Source organism: Poecile atricapillus, chromosome 1 (genome assembly GCF_030490865.1).
Source record: "Poecile atricapillus isolate bPoeAtr1 chromosome 1, bPoeAtr1.hap1, whole genome shotgun sequence".
Taxonomy (NCBI): Eukaryota; Metazoa; Chordata; class Aves; order Passeriformes; family Paridae; genus Poecile; species Poecile atricapillus.
The window spans coordinates 156,938,574-156,955,185 of record NC_081249.1 but is presented as its reverse complement, the minus strand read 5'-3'; the positions used below and the strand labels follow the sequence as shown (position 1 = coordinate 156,955,185).

The 16,612-nt window shown below is 35.7% G+C and overlaps 1 protein-coding gene across 4 annotated transcripts in view; it reads left to right on the top strand.

Moving 5' to 3' along the window:
- SLC25A21 (solute carrier family 25 member 21) overlaps positions 1-16,612 on the top strand; it is a 238,376-nt gene that overhangs the window by 216,217 nt on the left and 5,547 nt on the right. For 2 of the 4 annotated variants that reach the window (XM_058847638.1, XM_058847619.1), the window contains 3 exons: positions 4,999-5,058; positions 7,515-7,622; positions 11,619-11,783. In XM_058847638.1, coding sequence (XP_058703621.1) covers positions 4,999-5,058; positions 7,515-7,622; positions 11,619-11,783 — 333 coding nt within the window. The remainder of the gene's footprint in view (positions 1-4,998; positions 5,059-7,514; positions 7,623-11,618; positions 11,784-16,612) is intronic. The other 2 variants (XM_058847647.1, XM_058847629.1) reach the window with 1 other exon arrangement.

Sequence of the window (16,612 nt, the reverse complement as noted above, 5' to 3'; positions counted from 1 at the left end):
TCTTTTTAGATTCTAGTGTGTATTTAGTTAAAATACTAACCCACATTTGATTTCTCCTACCAATTTGAGTCATCCATAAGCTTCAAATCACTTTACTCAAATTGATTAAATTGTCTTAAATATTCAATATAATTATAGAATCACAAAAATACGTTGAGTTGGGAGAGGTCTCTGATCAAAGTAGAGCTGGCTTCATGATTAGAGCATGCCTTGTCTAGTTGAGTTCTGAAATCTTAAAGGATGGAGACCTGCAGACTCTGTGCTCCTCCTCCAGTCCTTAACTGTTTTACTGTGAAGAATTTTGCCTTATATCCAGTCCAAATCCTCCTGTTGCAGCCTTTGTGTGTTGCCTCTCATGCTTCCATTGTCAGCCTCTGAGAAAATCTGACTCTCTTCTGTATAAACTTTGGATTGTGGAAGATAGCAATTAAATCACCTTTCTTTTCTCCAGGCTAAACAGACTCAGCTCTCTCAAACTCTTGTACATCATAAGCTCACAGCTCCATTAATGTCTTACTTGTCCTCTCTTAGTGGGATGCTTTCTACCTAGTTCTTGGACATTGATGTGAGAGCTGAGTTTTCTGCAAACATGAGAATCAAGCTTAAATGTTAAGCATGTGAGCATTTTAATTAAATAGTTGAATTATTTTATTATTTACACAATTCTTTTAAATTTACTGCTGTCCCAAGGGCATCAGGATGACATTAAGTTACGTTGAGACATCAGCTGTATTCTACATTAGAACAACTCAGTGACAAACAGGGCTGAACAATAGTGTCCTTGTAAGGACCTGTATAATGAAACAATTCCATTTGAGATGTCATACGCCAGTAAAATTTTTAACATCCAAAGTGGAATTTGTACCCATGCTTTGACCTGAAAAGAATCCAACCTACCTCAAATTTCCACTAACCTTAGTTGGCTATGACCCCAAAGGAAAAGTCATTGCTTCCTTTGGCCCACTCTCCAACCTTTTTTTCTTCTAAGAGCTGCCCTCCTCTGAACAAGCCTCAAGTTATCCCTTCTCTGCTGCCTAAATGACTACTGAGATTTAGTGGAAGACTATAGTCAGGCCAATAATTCTGAGATTTGAGAAATCACAAAAGGAAAAGACTCATTTTCTAGGTTCCAGTAGGTTTTTTTATGTTTGTAATGAACTTTTTTGAAAGGTTCTAGTTATAGTGTCATAAAACTGTGTAGAGAATCGACAAGGGAGATTTTGTACTAAGAAGAAATGTACTTGTGCTACTAGAACATTGTATTTATCTGGTGTGTTTTTTCAAGTAAAAATAAAGCTATTAAAACGAAGTTATTTAGCTCCAGATTTTCAGTTAAATGTTGAAGATACAGCTTCATTTTTAGTCAACTATGTTCTCATGTCTGTCTTGCTATTTCTTTTTTCTCTCTTTTTATTTCCCTTCTAAAAAGAAAGCTGGTATTTCTGGAAGATGAAAAGTCAAAGTTTATAACTTTCTGTTAGATTGAACTTGGAGGAAAGAAATGATGATGCCAATACAATGGTTAACAGATGAACTTTTGGGGCAAATTTATATTGCTCATGTGTTCCCAGACATCTTGTTTCAAGCATATATTTTTATCTTAGAGTTATTGAGACATCTGGTAAGTACTTTGGCTATTTTCTGTGTAACTTCAATTAAAGTGTATCTTTGCCAGATGGACAATATTGGTTATTATATACACAAAAGCATGTTTTAAATACGTTTATTCTGAGAAATTTTTTTTTGCACAAAGCTATTAACTTAATACAACTGTAGAGGAAAAGACAAATTATGCCACGTTTTTAAAAACATTTTGGGTGGACAGTATATGAAGTCATATGATACAATATGAATTTTTTTTTTTGCAAAATTGTATGTGTACTAGCCACTCTAGTACACCTAGCAACATTTATGTTAATTTTATTGCTATTGATTTTTTTTTCTTTTAAAAATTATTTGAAGCATAGTTACTCTTAAGTAGGTATTTTATTTATGGCTCTAGGAAGCTATTGATTTTTAAGGTAACATTTTAAAGACAAAAAAAAATTGCTAGGTAATGTAATTCTGCCTTTATTACAACTATTTTACAGATCTGTAACACTATGGAAAACATTAAGGAATACCAGAAATTCCATTAAAGGTTAAGAGGGTAACAACGACTAGAAAGATTCTGGAAAGAGAATAAAGCAAATTTTATCACAATAAGAAATTAATTTAGTTCAGTGAAGCAGCTTACCCTCCCACTTTGTCAGACTTTTACCTCTGTTATACCTTCAGTTGTCCAAAAAAGACAGAGCTAAAGTTTAACACTTCTGTCTTTTTTGGTTATTGTCAAGGCCAATGCAAAAATTTTAAACATATTTTCAAGATGCTTGAAAAATTAATGTTCAATCTCTACACTCTTTGGAGGGTAGTTAAAATCTGAGCCCCAGTTCTAGGACCTTTTCTGCAAAATGATATAATAATCCCAGCTGTTGATATAAAAAATATCTATCCAGTGGTCAGAGTAGCAGCCCATCAGTTTTCAGAATTTAACAACCCAATTTTGCATTATATATACATATTCCCTCTTGCTTTAAAACAGTGGCATTATTAACACATTAACACCCAATTCTCTGATGGTTTTGGTATGATTCCAGTGACTTTTCATTTGAAGAAAGTCTTGATCAAAAAACTTTTGTGGACTTTGCCATAGGACAAAGGTTCTAAACAACTTCAAATGAAAATGTGGTGCTTATTACTTGTGTTCTTGTACACGTGGTTTGTGGAATAGCTGTTTTGTTCTGATAGGTCTGTTGTACTGAACCGTGAGGGACAGAGCTTGTCTTCTTTGGCTGAGACTCAGCACGGGCCACACAGTCTTTCTGTCTTGTCTTAAAAACTCTATTCCCTTATGTTTCTTATGATTCCCACATCTCCATTGGCCTCATTTCTCATTGCCTTCCTCTCATGGTGCAGCAGTTTGATTGTCTCATGCGTGGGCAGATGCTGTGTGGAGGGATTGTAGCCTCCTCTCACAGACTTTCCAAGGATCCCACCTTCATTTGAACCAGCTTGCTCTGAACTGATCAAATGTTACAGGTCAACATTGGAAAGCAGACAGGAAAGTTATGAGTTCTGGCTATTTTGCTAGACTGGGATGTGGCAGCTCTTGTACTAGGAGATATGAACCTGCACTGCTGCAGTCTTGGTGGAACTCTGACAGGTTTTTGTTCTTCATTCCCATTATACCAGACATGCTGTGTAAAAGCCACTATGTTTTGTATACAAAAACATGAATACTTTACAGTATTATTAGCAGATTACAGGACTCACAAATAATGACTTGTGTTGTTCCATGTGTGAAAATTATGTGGAATAGCACCTCCAATCTTTTTAGTTTTACCCAGAATTCAGATACCTACTCTTTTTAGCCCACAAATTCTGCCATGCTCATGCTAGAAGACCATTTTCACTGCTCTCAGATCTGTCTTATGTGATAGCAACTGGACTGCTTTTTCAGTGGCTTCAGCAATGTGCTTGCAGAATATGAATTTAAGATGCTTTGGATTTTGTTCTATAAGCTTATTTATTTATTATATATTTATGCTTATATATTTATTTATTATTATAAACTGGATTTTGCTCCTTCATAAACTTATCAAACTCTCCCCTACAAGTCAAAAAGACTTTACCTTCATTGTTCTTATTGGAAGACTGTTTCAGGACTCTACTCTTTTAGTTGCAAGAAAGCTTCATCAGATCTCCAACCACATTCTACTTATATTTTGCTTTTACACCTAATACCTTTGTCCTACATGTCTTCCTTGTTTTTCATTCTCTTGCAGTGTCTCTTTTGCTAAACTAAACAAGGAAATAATTTATTCTCCTCCATTCTTCATTCTTAAAATAATCTCTAAGTTCTCATTAATGGGCCTGGTAGCCCTGTTTTGAATATGATGTAGTGTAAGTTGCTGTTTTTAAAGTAGTGGCCTAAATTGTATGTTGTATTTCAGAGGGAATCTTCTCAATAATTTGTAAAATGTCACATATACTCTTTCTTTAGAGTATATCTTGACCATGCATCTTGGACTTTGTGTCCACAGACAAGGAGCTAGGCAACGAAAATCTGTTTGCCTATGCCAACTGGAAGCTTCCTACTGACTTCAGTGCAGAGTTATTCTAAACCTTCTTCTTGGAAGAAAAAATCCATTCATTAATTATGCTTTGATTTTTATAAGAATTCACAGAAGGTATTCTTAAAATTAATGGGTTTGGGTGTCAAGAAATGGTAGGCTGTAAAATGAAACATTTGCAAATGTTTGCCTTTCACCAAGTTGGTGCAGGTGAAGCTGATCTTATTTCTTCCTTGAAAATCCCAAGAGTACAGCTTTCAAGACATCCTCTAAGGAATTGCAGATGCCCAGAACTTCAAAGTGCTACTGTTTGAAAGCAGACAATTGACTGAAAGATTTATTTGTAAGGAGAGAACAGAAATGTGCCTATTGACAGCAGAAGATTATAAAAGTGACAGACTTTCCATCTTCAAAATGCACAATTGTATCTTTCTGCTGAGAGGCAGACTAGTGCTTGAGAAATGCAAAAGCAATTGCAGCACATTACAACAAGGATATGGGGGTGATCTCTTGGGAAAATTGTAATATCTGCTACAATATTTAAACTAGTATGTGAAAGTTAATGCCAAAGGAAAAGTTTGTAAATTTAAAATATGTCCTATATGATGTAAGTGAACTTCAGATAAAGCATTACTTGAATTGCACTTACACTTCTATTGTGCATGACACATTAATAAAATCAGTTATGAAGCCTGGTTGCCTACTCTTGCACATCTAACACTGCTACAGAGGGTGTGAAATAAAAATGGCTTACATTTATTTTGCAGAACTGCCTGCAGCTGCTCAGGATAATGATTCTCCATTGTAGTCTGCTTTCTACTAATTTGCATAAGTAACTAGTAATTTTTTTAAAATTCAGTTTCAATCTGACATCTATTCACAGTTTTTTACCTTCGAACAATACAAGAAGCTACTGGGATATGTGTCATTGCCCCCAGGACTGGTATGTATGGATGCAGAACTTCATGTTCTACTGTAGTATGTGTCTGCTCAACAGTCTGTCTCATCTACTTCCTCCCACAGAAGAAACCCAAAATTAAATGGTCCAGCTCAATCCAAAGTTTTTCAAAACAGACTCATCACTTGAAAACATTGATAAGAATTTATCAAAATTTATAAATTATGTTTCATATCAAAAATATTGATAAGGAATTATCAAAATTGATAAATTATGCTTTATATAAAATGTCCTCAAAATAATTCCCTACAATGTCATAACATTCATTAACATGGATAATGACAACCACCGTGGAAAGTCTGTATACAGCTTGTCATTCTCCATTCTTACAAAATAACCAAAAAAGTTGATTATCATTATTTATTTATTTTCATGTCATAGTGTCTAGTTTAACACTTCAAAGTGCTATTCTCCAAGGCACAATGCAACTATAACAAAAATACAGATGCCAGTCTTATTTTAAAAATAAGAAACATAAGTTATTGATAAACAATTGCTATTTCCCTTGAAGTAAATGGCAAAACTCTCTTGTGCATCAGTGGAGTTAGGAATTAATCTCAAGAAATAACTGGTTTAAAAACAAAATGTAGGACATACATATACACAGAAATGTTTTAATGCCAAGATGTAGCTTGTACACATGCATTCTCATGTGTGGATCTTCTGCTACTGTGCATTAGGAGTAAAATACTTTCTATAAGAACTACTGCTTCCTGTGGTGTAAGAATGTATTTTTCACAATGATGAAATCACAACTTTAGGAAACAATTGATCTTTTTAAGGCTGTGTCATAAAGGTTTTGGTAATTTCAAGTCTCTTTTAAAGAGTATTGCTTCCATTTGCATCTCCCCTTAATTGCAGTGAGTGAATGGTCATGGAATTCTTATTAACTAGGTTAAAGCAAATTTCTTCTCCCTCTTATTTATCCCACTGGCTCTATAGCTGTTTGCAGTCTCTCCTATTTTATCTGGTATTTTTCTGCAGTTCTCATCCTTAAGTGTATATAGAGACACTGATACTTGTTCTCTAGCAGGTGGAAAGAATAGAGTTAAAGGTTCTGTGGTACTTTTTTGAGGGGAAGAAAAATGGGTTGAAAACCTTTAAACATGCAATAGCTGCCCAAAAGCTGCTCTGAACAGATACAGCAACGCTTAGAACCTCCTCACAAATCAGAAAGTCCTCACATTTTTGGTGCAGCACTGTTATTATAGAGGCATTTTTGGTCCTAAGATAGTCAGGGAAAAAAAGACTGAGGGGGATTCTGGTCTAAGCCAGGCAGAATGTTTCTAGGTACCTCAACAGACCTCATATCAAGGCAATATTTATTATCAAAAGATAGATGCATACATTAGCACCATCTTCCTACTGGCTTCAGTCTCATGGTTGATGATGAAATGTTCCTATCTTACTGGGAAAACGAATTTTAACACAATCTTCTCCAACACAGTGAGACTGCAGTTTGCCACTTCCCTTCTAACTTTCCATTCCTCTCTTGAGCTCTCAGGAGTGCCTGCTCAAATCCCTCTGTGTTAAATAAGTTTTTTCTCACTATTGTTTATTCCCTTACTATTGATGTCATTGAATTTCAGCAAATGTACTCATTATAATGTGTTTTTGTCCTGGAACTTTTTTTCAGCACCTAGAAAGTTTGGGGATGTTAAGTGAAGGCAATTAATGTGTAAATCACGCTAATTCTTTAAATTTAACCCCTCTGAATTTTCTCAATTGACCTAAATATTTTAATATTGTTGTTAAAAACAAATTAAGGTATCATAAAATACTGTGCCATGATGGCAAGCAAAGCAGTGAATATCTCCATATCTGTGAATGAAATGCCACCAGCATCTAAGTAAATGGAGTTACTTCATCCTTGCAATAAATGCTGACATTTCCCTTTGTGTCACTCATTCCCATATAAACCTTTCTAGGATTGTTAACTACTAAGCAAACATTCTACTTGTGCAATTTGCTTGAGTACTGAACTATTTCAGTTTTTTACATGTATTTTTTAAGTCAATTTGTTAGTGTTAGGTGCTTAATGCTCAGTTCAGAGATTTTCTTTTTTCCAGCGCTGCATAGCTACACTTACATTTGTGTTATTATTCAGAGTCCAACCAAAGATAACATGAGGACATTCTTTTTCCCCTTTTTCCATGTTTGCGTAATAATTTGGTACCACATTTTCCCTTCCAGCTGAAAAGAGAATACATGGACATGGCGTGCTATGACATTTGTTTTGATTGTTTTGGAGTATGGTTTATGGCTATTGTCATATTGTCTTCATGAACTGTCAGCATCTACTCAAGAGCTAAAGTTGTTTAGCAATAGAATACCGCTGCATTGCTGTAGTCTTGCAGCTTGCATTGTATCCCTCAGTTTCACAATCTAATGCAGAGGAAGTATTACTCCTTAATGTTTCATTTTCATTTGAACTTTCCTAGGCATTTGCAGTTGCTGGCTTGGGATCTGGGTTGACAGAGGCAGTTGTGGTTAACCCGTTTGAAGTAGTGAAGGTTACCTTACAGACCAATCAGAGTGCCTTCACAGAGGTAGGAAAACTGCTTCCTTCTCCTTTTTTCCACCATATTGGGAATAATGCACTTCGAGGTTCATATTTAGAGCACAATGTCTATAATATATTGGCGGATGTAAGCTTAACAGAAACAGAAGAGACGCAATAGACCCAATTCAGATATGTAGAGATGCATGCAGAATTGCCAGAACACCAGCATCTCCACTGTAAGTGTTCTGTGCCTGAAGTGCACCTCCATCCCTCCCCAGCAGCCAGCAACCCAGCATTGTGAGGAATTGTAACCCAGGAGTACAAACCTGAGCCCCTTGTACACAGCACCTTTACCCAGCAGGCTCCAGACTTCAAACGAGCACCAAAGGTTAGCACTAAACACCACGGCCCTGTGCCCTAGACAGAGTCTAGTTTACACTATGTTTCTTGGATGAATTTACTTAGAAGACTTCACTTTTATTAGCACAAGCTGGAAAATTGTTATATAACAAGTACATTGGTAATTTAAATTCTTGCTTCACTTCAGAGTTTTTTTATTCAAATATTGTTTCATCCAAAGAAGTAATTGTGCAAAACATTGCCCACGAGTCTGGGTACTGTTGAGAGGGGAAAAAGACTAAACTGGGAAAAAAGTGATTCATGAAAATCAAGTATTCTCAGGAATGCACTAGCTTCTATTAATTTTAAAGCAGAAGATATTCCAGGATAAAGTGAAGGAAGGCAGTAATATAGTTCTTTTTTTTTTCTCATTGAATAAAAATAACAATTGTCAAATCATCTTTTTAAAAATCTTTGAGAAATTAGCTGCATCATGGTAGTAGTGCCAAATCACATAAACATCACATGAAAAGGTTGGCTGAATCCCTGGTGGGACACGATTTTTGTATATTCTACTATTAAGTTTCGACTGAGTTAATACTTGCCTTGTAACTTAATGCCTCGTAGCACTCATCTGCACAAACCGAACACTTTTGTGGGATCCACAGTAAAGAGATTTATGACCTGGCCATTTACATAATCTGTTTGGGCCAAGATCCTCAGGTACACACTGGAAAAATGCAGCTACTGATTTCCAAGTGCCACAGAGTAACTGGTGCCTATTCCATAACTCATCCAGAAAAGCATTTTCTTCCAGAATAAATTTTAAAATGTTTGGTAAACTCCTGTTTGATTCTTAATGCATATGAAAGACATGTTTATTTGCTGCAAGTCTCCAGTCTAGACATTTTTTAAACTTGGCCAGCAAAGCCACTAAAGAGATAAATAATGCAGAGGAGGAGTAAAATATTTAGGATCCTGGAAGAAGAGAAATTGAAAGTAGGAAAAAGCAATGTGTGAGAGGATCCGTCTCTCAAGAAGATGATGTGATAAAAATTATGAACTATTACTGTTCCAGCAGTAGTGAACTAAGCAGATATTCTGGGTCTTTCTGTTTTACTGTTGTGAAGATATAATTATCCTAACTTTAAAAATGCTCTGCTTTTAAGTAGAGACAAACCACTGTTATATTTTGAACAAACTATTCCTTGTGAAGTTGCAAAAGTTGTATTGTTTCACTTCATACATTTTCATTCTTTTCTCTACTGCAAAATTTCTAACAAAGTCTGGGGTGGTTTAGTTTATAAATTTTAGCCAATTACTTCCTATAGTTACAGCATCTCTTCCTCGGTGACCTTTAGAATAATGCAATAATCAAACTGTAGCTGTCCAAAAGCATTCTGAGTTGTTTTTGTTCAGGTGAATATTCTCTAATTTAATTTAAATGCAAAGTTTCACAAAATCCAAATAATAGTATATTATCATACAAATAAAATGGTATTTGGGCTCTACTAGAAACCTAGTTTACATTGAAAATATTAATTACTACCTCTAGGGAAAAAAAATCCAAGGGAAATTAAGTTCTAAAATCACAAAGACTGTTATATCACAGACACATTAGTTTTTAATATATCTTTTTAAAGTGTTAGAACTTCGAAAATTGCTGTAAATTAGGAAAAACTCCAGTGGCCTTATACCTTGATGTCAAGTTCTCATTAAGAAAATGTTAAAGAACATTCCACAATAAAGCATGCAAACTCAAGCCCATTGGAAGAAGCATGTCCAGAGGTCATATTATACAGCATAAGGCATTACCATGCACTGTTTTTCTAAAAGGTTTAAGTAAAGTGTGTACCTATCCCATTGTGGAGCTTTCATACTACATGATGAAACCTAATGCAGTTCACATATTTCTTTGACTATTGTATAGAAATAATAAATATATCTTGTTTAAAAGGAACAAGGAAGAGCATGAACACATACACTCACACCCAGACTCCTGTACACCCCCAAAGCAAATATTCACACCCTGCAGTGACAGCTGAATTGTTCTGTGGGAGCAGATCATCTTTCCAGGGCTGATAGATTTAAAGAGGAAGGCCACTATAAATCACGTATCACCCCTTTTGTAATGTGGATAGCTCTGGGTAAAAATAATGGTGGCTTTTTGTTAAAGTAAACTGCAAGAAGCCCGACACCATGTTGTTTGGTTTTCCTTTTTTTTTCCCCCTCCTTTCCCTGCAGCCCTGGGTAACTCACTGACTGTAGAAGCTGGTATGATGATTAAAATCTTCTCACCTGACATAAGAGTTATGATTAATTAAACAAATACAATTTTCTGCTTTATGATGAGAAGAATCTGGCTCCAGGTTCCACTGAGTAGGTCTATATCAAGTAAAAGTCAACAGCTGTGTGAAGTGCATTAACTCCAGATGTTTGTACAGTAAATTCCTCTGTCTAAGGTCCTTCCATCATCAGTGATGAACCACAGACCTTCTATGGCTTGATCAGTTGACATGATGACACCTCCTTTGGTAAAAGGGAAATGCTGCCAGAGAGAGTCCTCTTTGTTACTAAAGGACTGAAAAGGGAAGTCAGGTGTAGACATTGCAGGTGTCTGTATTTGGACTTATAAATCCCATCTCAGGTGTTCAGCAAGTGACAGGCTTCCCCTGTGAGTCACGAGAAAATCCATATTCAAGAAGAGGGATACCATAATGTTGAATCTTGCTGTATTATTTCTTAAAGATCTAATGTCCATTTTTGGAGCACAAAAAAGGATGTTATTGATAGTATCCTTGTTTAGTATCTCCATTTTAGAATAGAGTCTGACTTGAATTCTTGAGAGTAGGTAGAAAAGTAAACTCTGGTAAAATATATGCGGAGCATTAACAGGATAATATTTGTTATTAAATATGAAAAAAACAGAATGAAACTCTGTATTAACAATGAAACTTGTCAGTCACCTCAATAAGCTGTCATATGCTGTGTCAGATATAGAAGCATCATTTGGCTGATGCTGTTGATCTACCACAGTAATATTTTGAAATGGAAAGCTATTAAACAAATAAGTGTATTGAAATTAGTGGTATTCACAGTGGTGTAGTCAAAATTCTTCTATATTTTCATGTTTGAACCTCCTAGTGGAAGTCATGTTTTGCCTTTCTAATCATAGATTTGGCTACCCAGAGCTTTATGGCTTTATGGTTTTTTTTGGCTTTATGCTTTGGAGAAAGCCAGACTCTATTCAACAACTTTTGGAAAGCAATACTTCTATAATGCTGTGAAAAAAATGTAAAATATTCAGAAGGGGAATACTAATTCTGAATTTCACAGTATATTCAAAAAAAGATCAAAGGTGCATGTAGTCAGGCAGATGCTGTCTGATATGAGGCAGTTTCTTCCTTGTTGCCTTTTATAAAATGGAAATCTGTTACAGTACTATTCTTTTACGGTACTCGAGACCTGCTTTCATCTTATTCAGCAATAAGAAAAATGGGGAATCTTTTTTTCATTAAAAAAAATCATTTTTTTCATTGTGATTTTTATACGGTCACAGGAAAGGGAAAATAACAAATACAGTGATACTTAATATAAAATTACAAGAATTGGCAACACTGTCTTTGTCAACAGGATGGAAATAATGCTATGTTTATTGTTTTCTTTTTGTAAAGATGATCTCTTCCTTCTTTTGCTTGTGTAGCAACCATCTAGCTTTGTTCAAGCTCAGCAGATCATTAAAACCGGTGGTCTGGGCTTCCAAGGACTCAACAAAGGCCTTACTGCAACACTGGGCCGTCACGGAGTTTTTAACATGGTTTACTTTGGATTCTACTTCAATGTGAAAAACATTCTTCCAGTCAATAAAGTAAGTTCTTCATACAATGCAACAGACAATCAGATAAGAAGTTTGACATTTTAATTCATACTCTATTTTTCTGTGCAAATCTGTGGTATTTAGTGATAAACAGTGACTTACCTAGCCCTGTTTTGCAGAGATCCGTAGCATTTTAATGGAAGCAAATTAAGGACTTGATCTTCTCACTTTTAAAGCAAAGCTGAGTGTGGTCATATTTGAATTACCACTTTTATGAATTTCCCTTTATAGCATGGTAGCAGTGTGAAAAAGCACCAAATGAGATACAGACATGTTGTCTTATGTTGGGTATGTATGCACTTTCTTTTTGGCAAACTGGCTTAGAAGAGAAAAAACAGTTTCTAGAACTTCTGTCAATATTCACAAAGGGGCTAAGCTTGCAGAGATGGCCATGCTGCAGTATGTAGGTTATTCTGGCCCGTCACTGGACCTATTTGCTCAAAAAGAGAGTTCAACCTAGTATTGAAGGATGACAGGGAAGTTTCATCCTTATGGGAGTGAGACAGTCCAAAACAGGATGTAAAGGGTCATGTACAGGAACTTTATATCACTTTTAATTAAAGAAAAAATCATTATAGCTGTCATTTCACTTAAAGAAATGTTGCTAGTCCTATATTACTTTAAATAACAAAGGAAGAAAGCATTCCCTTTACAACAAAAGGAAATTTTACTAATCAAAATGTGGTAATAGCAACTTTCTAAATGACTGTGTGAGAAGCAACTCATGGTTTATTAATGATTCCAGTATGCTACTTACTGAAGTCTGTTTTCACTGATGTGATCTTTAGATGATGACAGTTAAACAGTCACAGGTGTAATATGTAGTGATATACATGTAAGAAGGTGCAATTCACATCAAAAGGGATCGGTTTCTATTCCCAGATGAAGTAACACCTCTTTTTTTCCTGCACTTCTGAGTAGCCTGGTATTTTTGTTGGCAGCGATGTGTAAATGGAGAAAAGCTCCACTTCTTATTTACAGATTATTACAGTAAATTGAATTGTTCAAGAGTGGCTGACCCACAAGTTTCTACAAGTTTCTTACAGTGTATCTAAGCAGATTTTATACAGTGTACTTTAGTCACACATTCTAAAATCTCAAGGCACAAGAATAGCTTGTTACTAAGATGGGGTAAACATTTTTGTGTTGATCAAAAGATGAAAAAATTATAATCACTATTAGAAGAAAATTCAGGAAAATATGCAAGTAAGGACGGAAACTAGCATGCAGCTTCTATGGGAATCATGGCAAATGTTCTTGCATAGGAATTGAATAGTAATAGTAGTTGGCATAAGCATACTTTTCTTGATTTCAGATTTTAAAAAATAGGAAGCAAGTATTATATTATTAGAAAGATTCAGAGCTTTATAATATAAAAGAAATTAGTAATTTCTACAAATTTTGTATGATGCAGAAAAATTTTAACATCTACGACTTGGTTTAAATATATGTAGAAAACAAAAGTAAAATTACTTCAATGTCAGCCAATGGCCCAGCTGTCCTCAAATATTAGCAAAATCAAAAGGCAACTTAATCAGCGTGGGATTAACTGCAGATAAGTGGAGAGGTTTGCCTTGTGCTTGATTTGGTGGCTTCCACAGTGGCTTCTCTCTGTGCTAGTAAATGCAGGAGCAGCACTGGAACTCAGCCGCCTGTACTGCTGAACTTCCCCTGGCGCAGTGCCTGGGTGGGGCTTGGGAGCCAGGCAAGGCAAGGAACCCTTCCTAATGGGCTGGTTTCATGCAGCCAGTCTGTTTTGAATGGTGACAGCATTCTGTAGTGCTAATAGAGCTACGTGGACTCTAGGCCAGCCAGCATCAGTGCCATAGACAGGCTGTACAGAGAGATACAGGCAATAATTTCAATAATTCTAATAATGGAATCCCATTAAAATCAATGCAAAACTTAGCCTGAATTTAAGACAGAGATCAGGCCTCATCTGGCTGGTGCAGGCCATCATTATGTTTCAGGTACATGCACTGAATTTCAGTGACTGCTAAATGGAAGTATTTAACAATAATTTATGACCTATAACTTAAACCTCTTCCATCAGTAGGCAGGTACTAGAGGCTTAGAGTTATCAAACCTGTACCAGGAATTTGGTAGAAGCTGGACTGCAGTTAGTCTGAAAAATATTAAACAGTTGTTAATTTGTCTAGATTTCTCACCTACTTGATTTCATTACAAAATCTAGTTCACTAATTTTGTATATTTTCCCAGAAAAGAAAGTCTTAAAGCAAATCTTGTAATATTGACAAATATAGAAAAATTATAATATAGAAAAATTGTGAAATAAGAACACTACACTTGTAAAATAATTTTGACTATTGACTATGTATTTGCTGTCCACCATCTGTAACATAAATGGAAAATGTATGAAAATCTCTGAATGAGCCTTTTAGCTGTCAGCTAAACCATGCATTAAATTTGCATTCCAATTAGGGATGTTTGCTTCCCACTTTGCCATAAAAAATAAATCTTGTTGGTTGGGGGTTTAAATTATATCAATGACATGTGTGTGTTTTAAATGTCCATAATAAATAATTTTTCCTATTTTTCAGTCTATTCTGCTAAACAGACCATTTGCAGCCAACCTTGTGCTCTGTTTACTGAAAATGGAATAAGCCAAATTTTTTTCAATGGCCACTAATGTACCAACCATAGAGAATTAGCAGCTATGCCTCTGCCCTAGCAATGAAATTTTGCAAATGGCATCTACATTTATAGTGCATTTATAGGTGTCCAGCAGCTTTCACTTTGCAATTTTTTATCGTAATTAGATTTGCTTTTAAACATTAGTTTTGTTAAAACCTTTGCTCACTGCCTCCTCCAAGTGGCTGTCACATTTCTTAACAGTATGAAATTTCCTCACACCTGTTAGAAGCCCCCTTGGAAATGTGGCCAACTGCAAGACCCACTTCAAGCTGGGCACTGGCAGCCCCAGCCACTGCAGATGTGCCTCCTCTTACAAGGGCTGCTGCATCCCACCAGGGGTGCTGAGCAGTGCATTGTCTTGTAAGACAAAGGGGCTCTGAACTTCTGGAGGCAGGGAAGAGGTAGGGAAACCCAAATGGGCTGTTCAGCTTGGTGAGAAAGTAAAAGGGTAGACAATAATTTTATTTTAGTACCTTTCAGATCCATGCCAATGTAGAAGTTCTATGTAGGAATAGAGAGTGAAAAGTGGATGTGGTGCAACGGACTTGAAGAAATAGTAAGCCAAGGTGATTTAGGAGGAGACTGGATCAGAATGAGTAGTGGAATAACCTCAGACCCACTAAGCTCTGCTTTTAGAAAAAAAAATTACTTTTAATTTTTTGACACCTAAATTTATATTGAATCTTTATACTAATGAAATTTCCCAGATATTACAGTGATGAATTTCATAGAAAAGCCTTTCTTATGAGGTTTATGATAAAAAAAATCAAGTTATAGCAAAGCTGGTGTTGACTATGGTACATTTGGTTAGAGTCCAGTTTTGTGAATGGGCAAAGTTTCAAAAGGCGTCTTTTCTTCTCCAGATACCAGAAACATTGGCTTTATTCTATTTGCATTTAAATCACTGTATGCACAGAATGAACAGAAATTTTTTTGCTAAGATCTTTGCTAAAAAGGGCTACAATTCTTGTACCAAAAGCAATTCTAATTTGCTTATAATCAGTATGTTTCATGTTTTGTGAAATCAAGGTATTGAGTTTTTCTGCAAGTAATAAAGAGCTCTGTTGATTTTGACATTTCTTTCTTAGCACCTGTATGGGCATCATCCAGTGTATATTATGGAAGTTTTAATTTATTTTTCTTGTTGCTAATCAGGAAATGAAAGCTTCTTTCTTGGTTTCTTTTCCATTTAAAAACACAGGGGTTTAGGAAATAAAAAAGCTATCTTATTTTAACATTGTGCTGATGTTCTAACACAGCAAGATCATTTGTTACTTCAATGATGATTTTCTATAATGAAAGCACCTTCATGACAGAAGTAAGCTGCATATAAAGAATCTGACGTGGCAAAAAAAGTGTCCTTCTGTTGAAAACCGATAGCAAAACCAAATTATGTGCATAGGAAATGTTCTGGAACACACTTCCCTGTGACTTCCACTACTTACAGAAATAAGATTAAACCTGCTTCAAGGGACTTTGACTCCCAGATAAACTCTGGGTTCTTTGAAGTCATAGAAATGCCAAAGTAGGAGGTCTTTCTAAAAGATCAAATAAAACCCAGTTGAACAGTGAACTGTGAGTGAGCAAAGAAGTTTTTAGATGCACTTCTAACCTACTTCTAACTTTTCCCGTGTGCTTATAGTAGGGTTCAGAAACAATCTGTTGTAAATTCTTCAGCCAATTAGCTGAGTGAATTACCACCGTTTATAATGCGCAGAACGTGGAGGCTCTCTTGCCGTTGTGCCGAGTTGGATTGTTAATAACAGGAAGCTAGCACTTCTCAGTACAGTGGATCAGCTACATGTGAAAATAAATGTAAAAAACCTGGAGGGGAATGGCAGCAGACTGAGATTAGTCTTTATTTAATTTAGCATTTGGGGGTCCAACACACAAATGAGTGTTTTAGTAGGCTTCATGGTGGAAGTTGCTGTCATTTGTAAAATATTCTGGCCAATTAGCTAATAGTGTGCTTGGATTTCTCCTGTTTTGATACAGTAATACTAAGTACATTGTGAAGCCCAATTATACAAATCATCCCCATATGCCATACCAGTCTTTCTTTATGAACTGTGTTTATAAATCCTGTGTGAGGAAATGTGTACTTCAGCAATTTAGACCATGTGTAAAAACATAGCCAATAGGATTGTCAAGAAAACAAGTTCCAG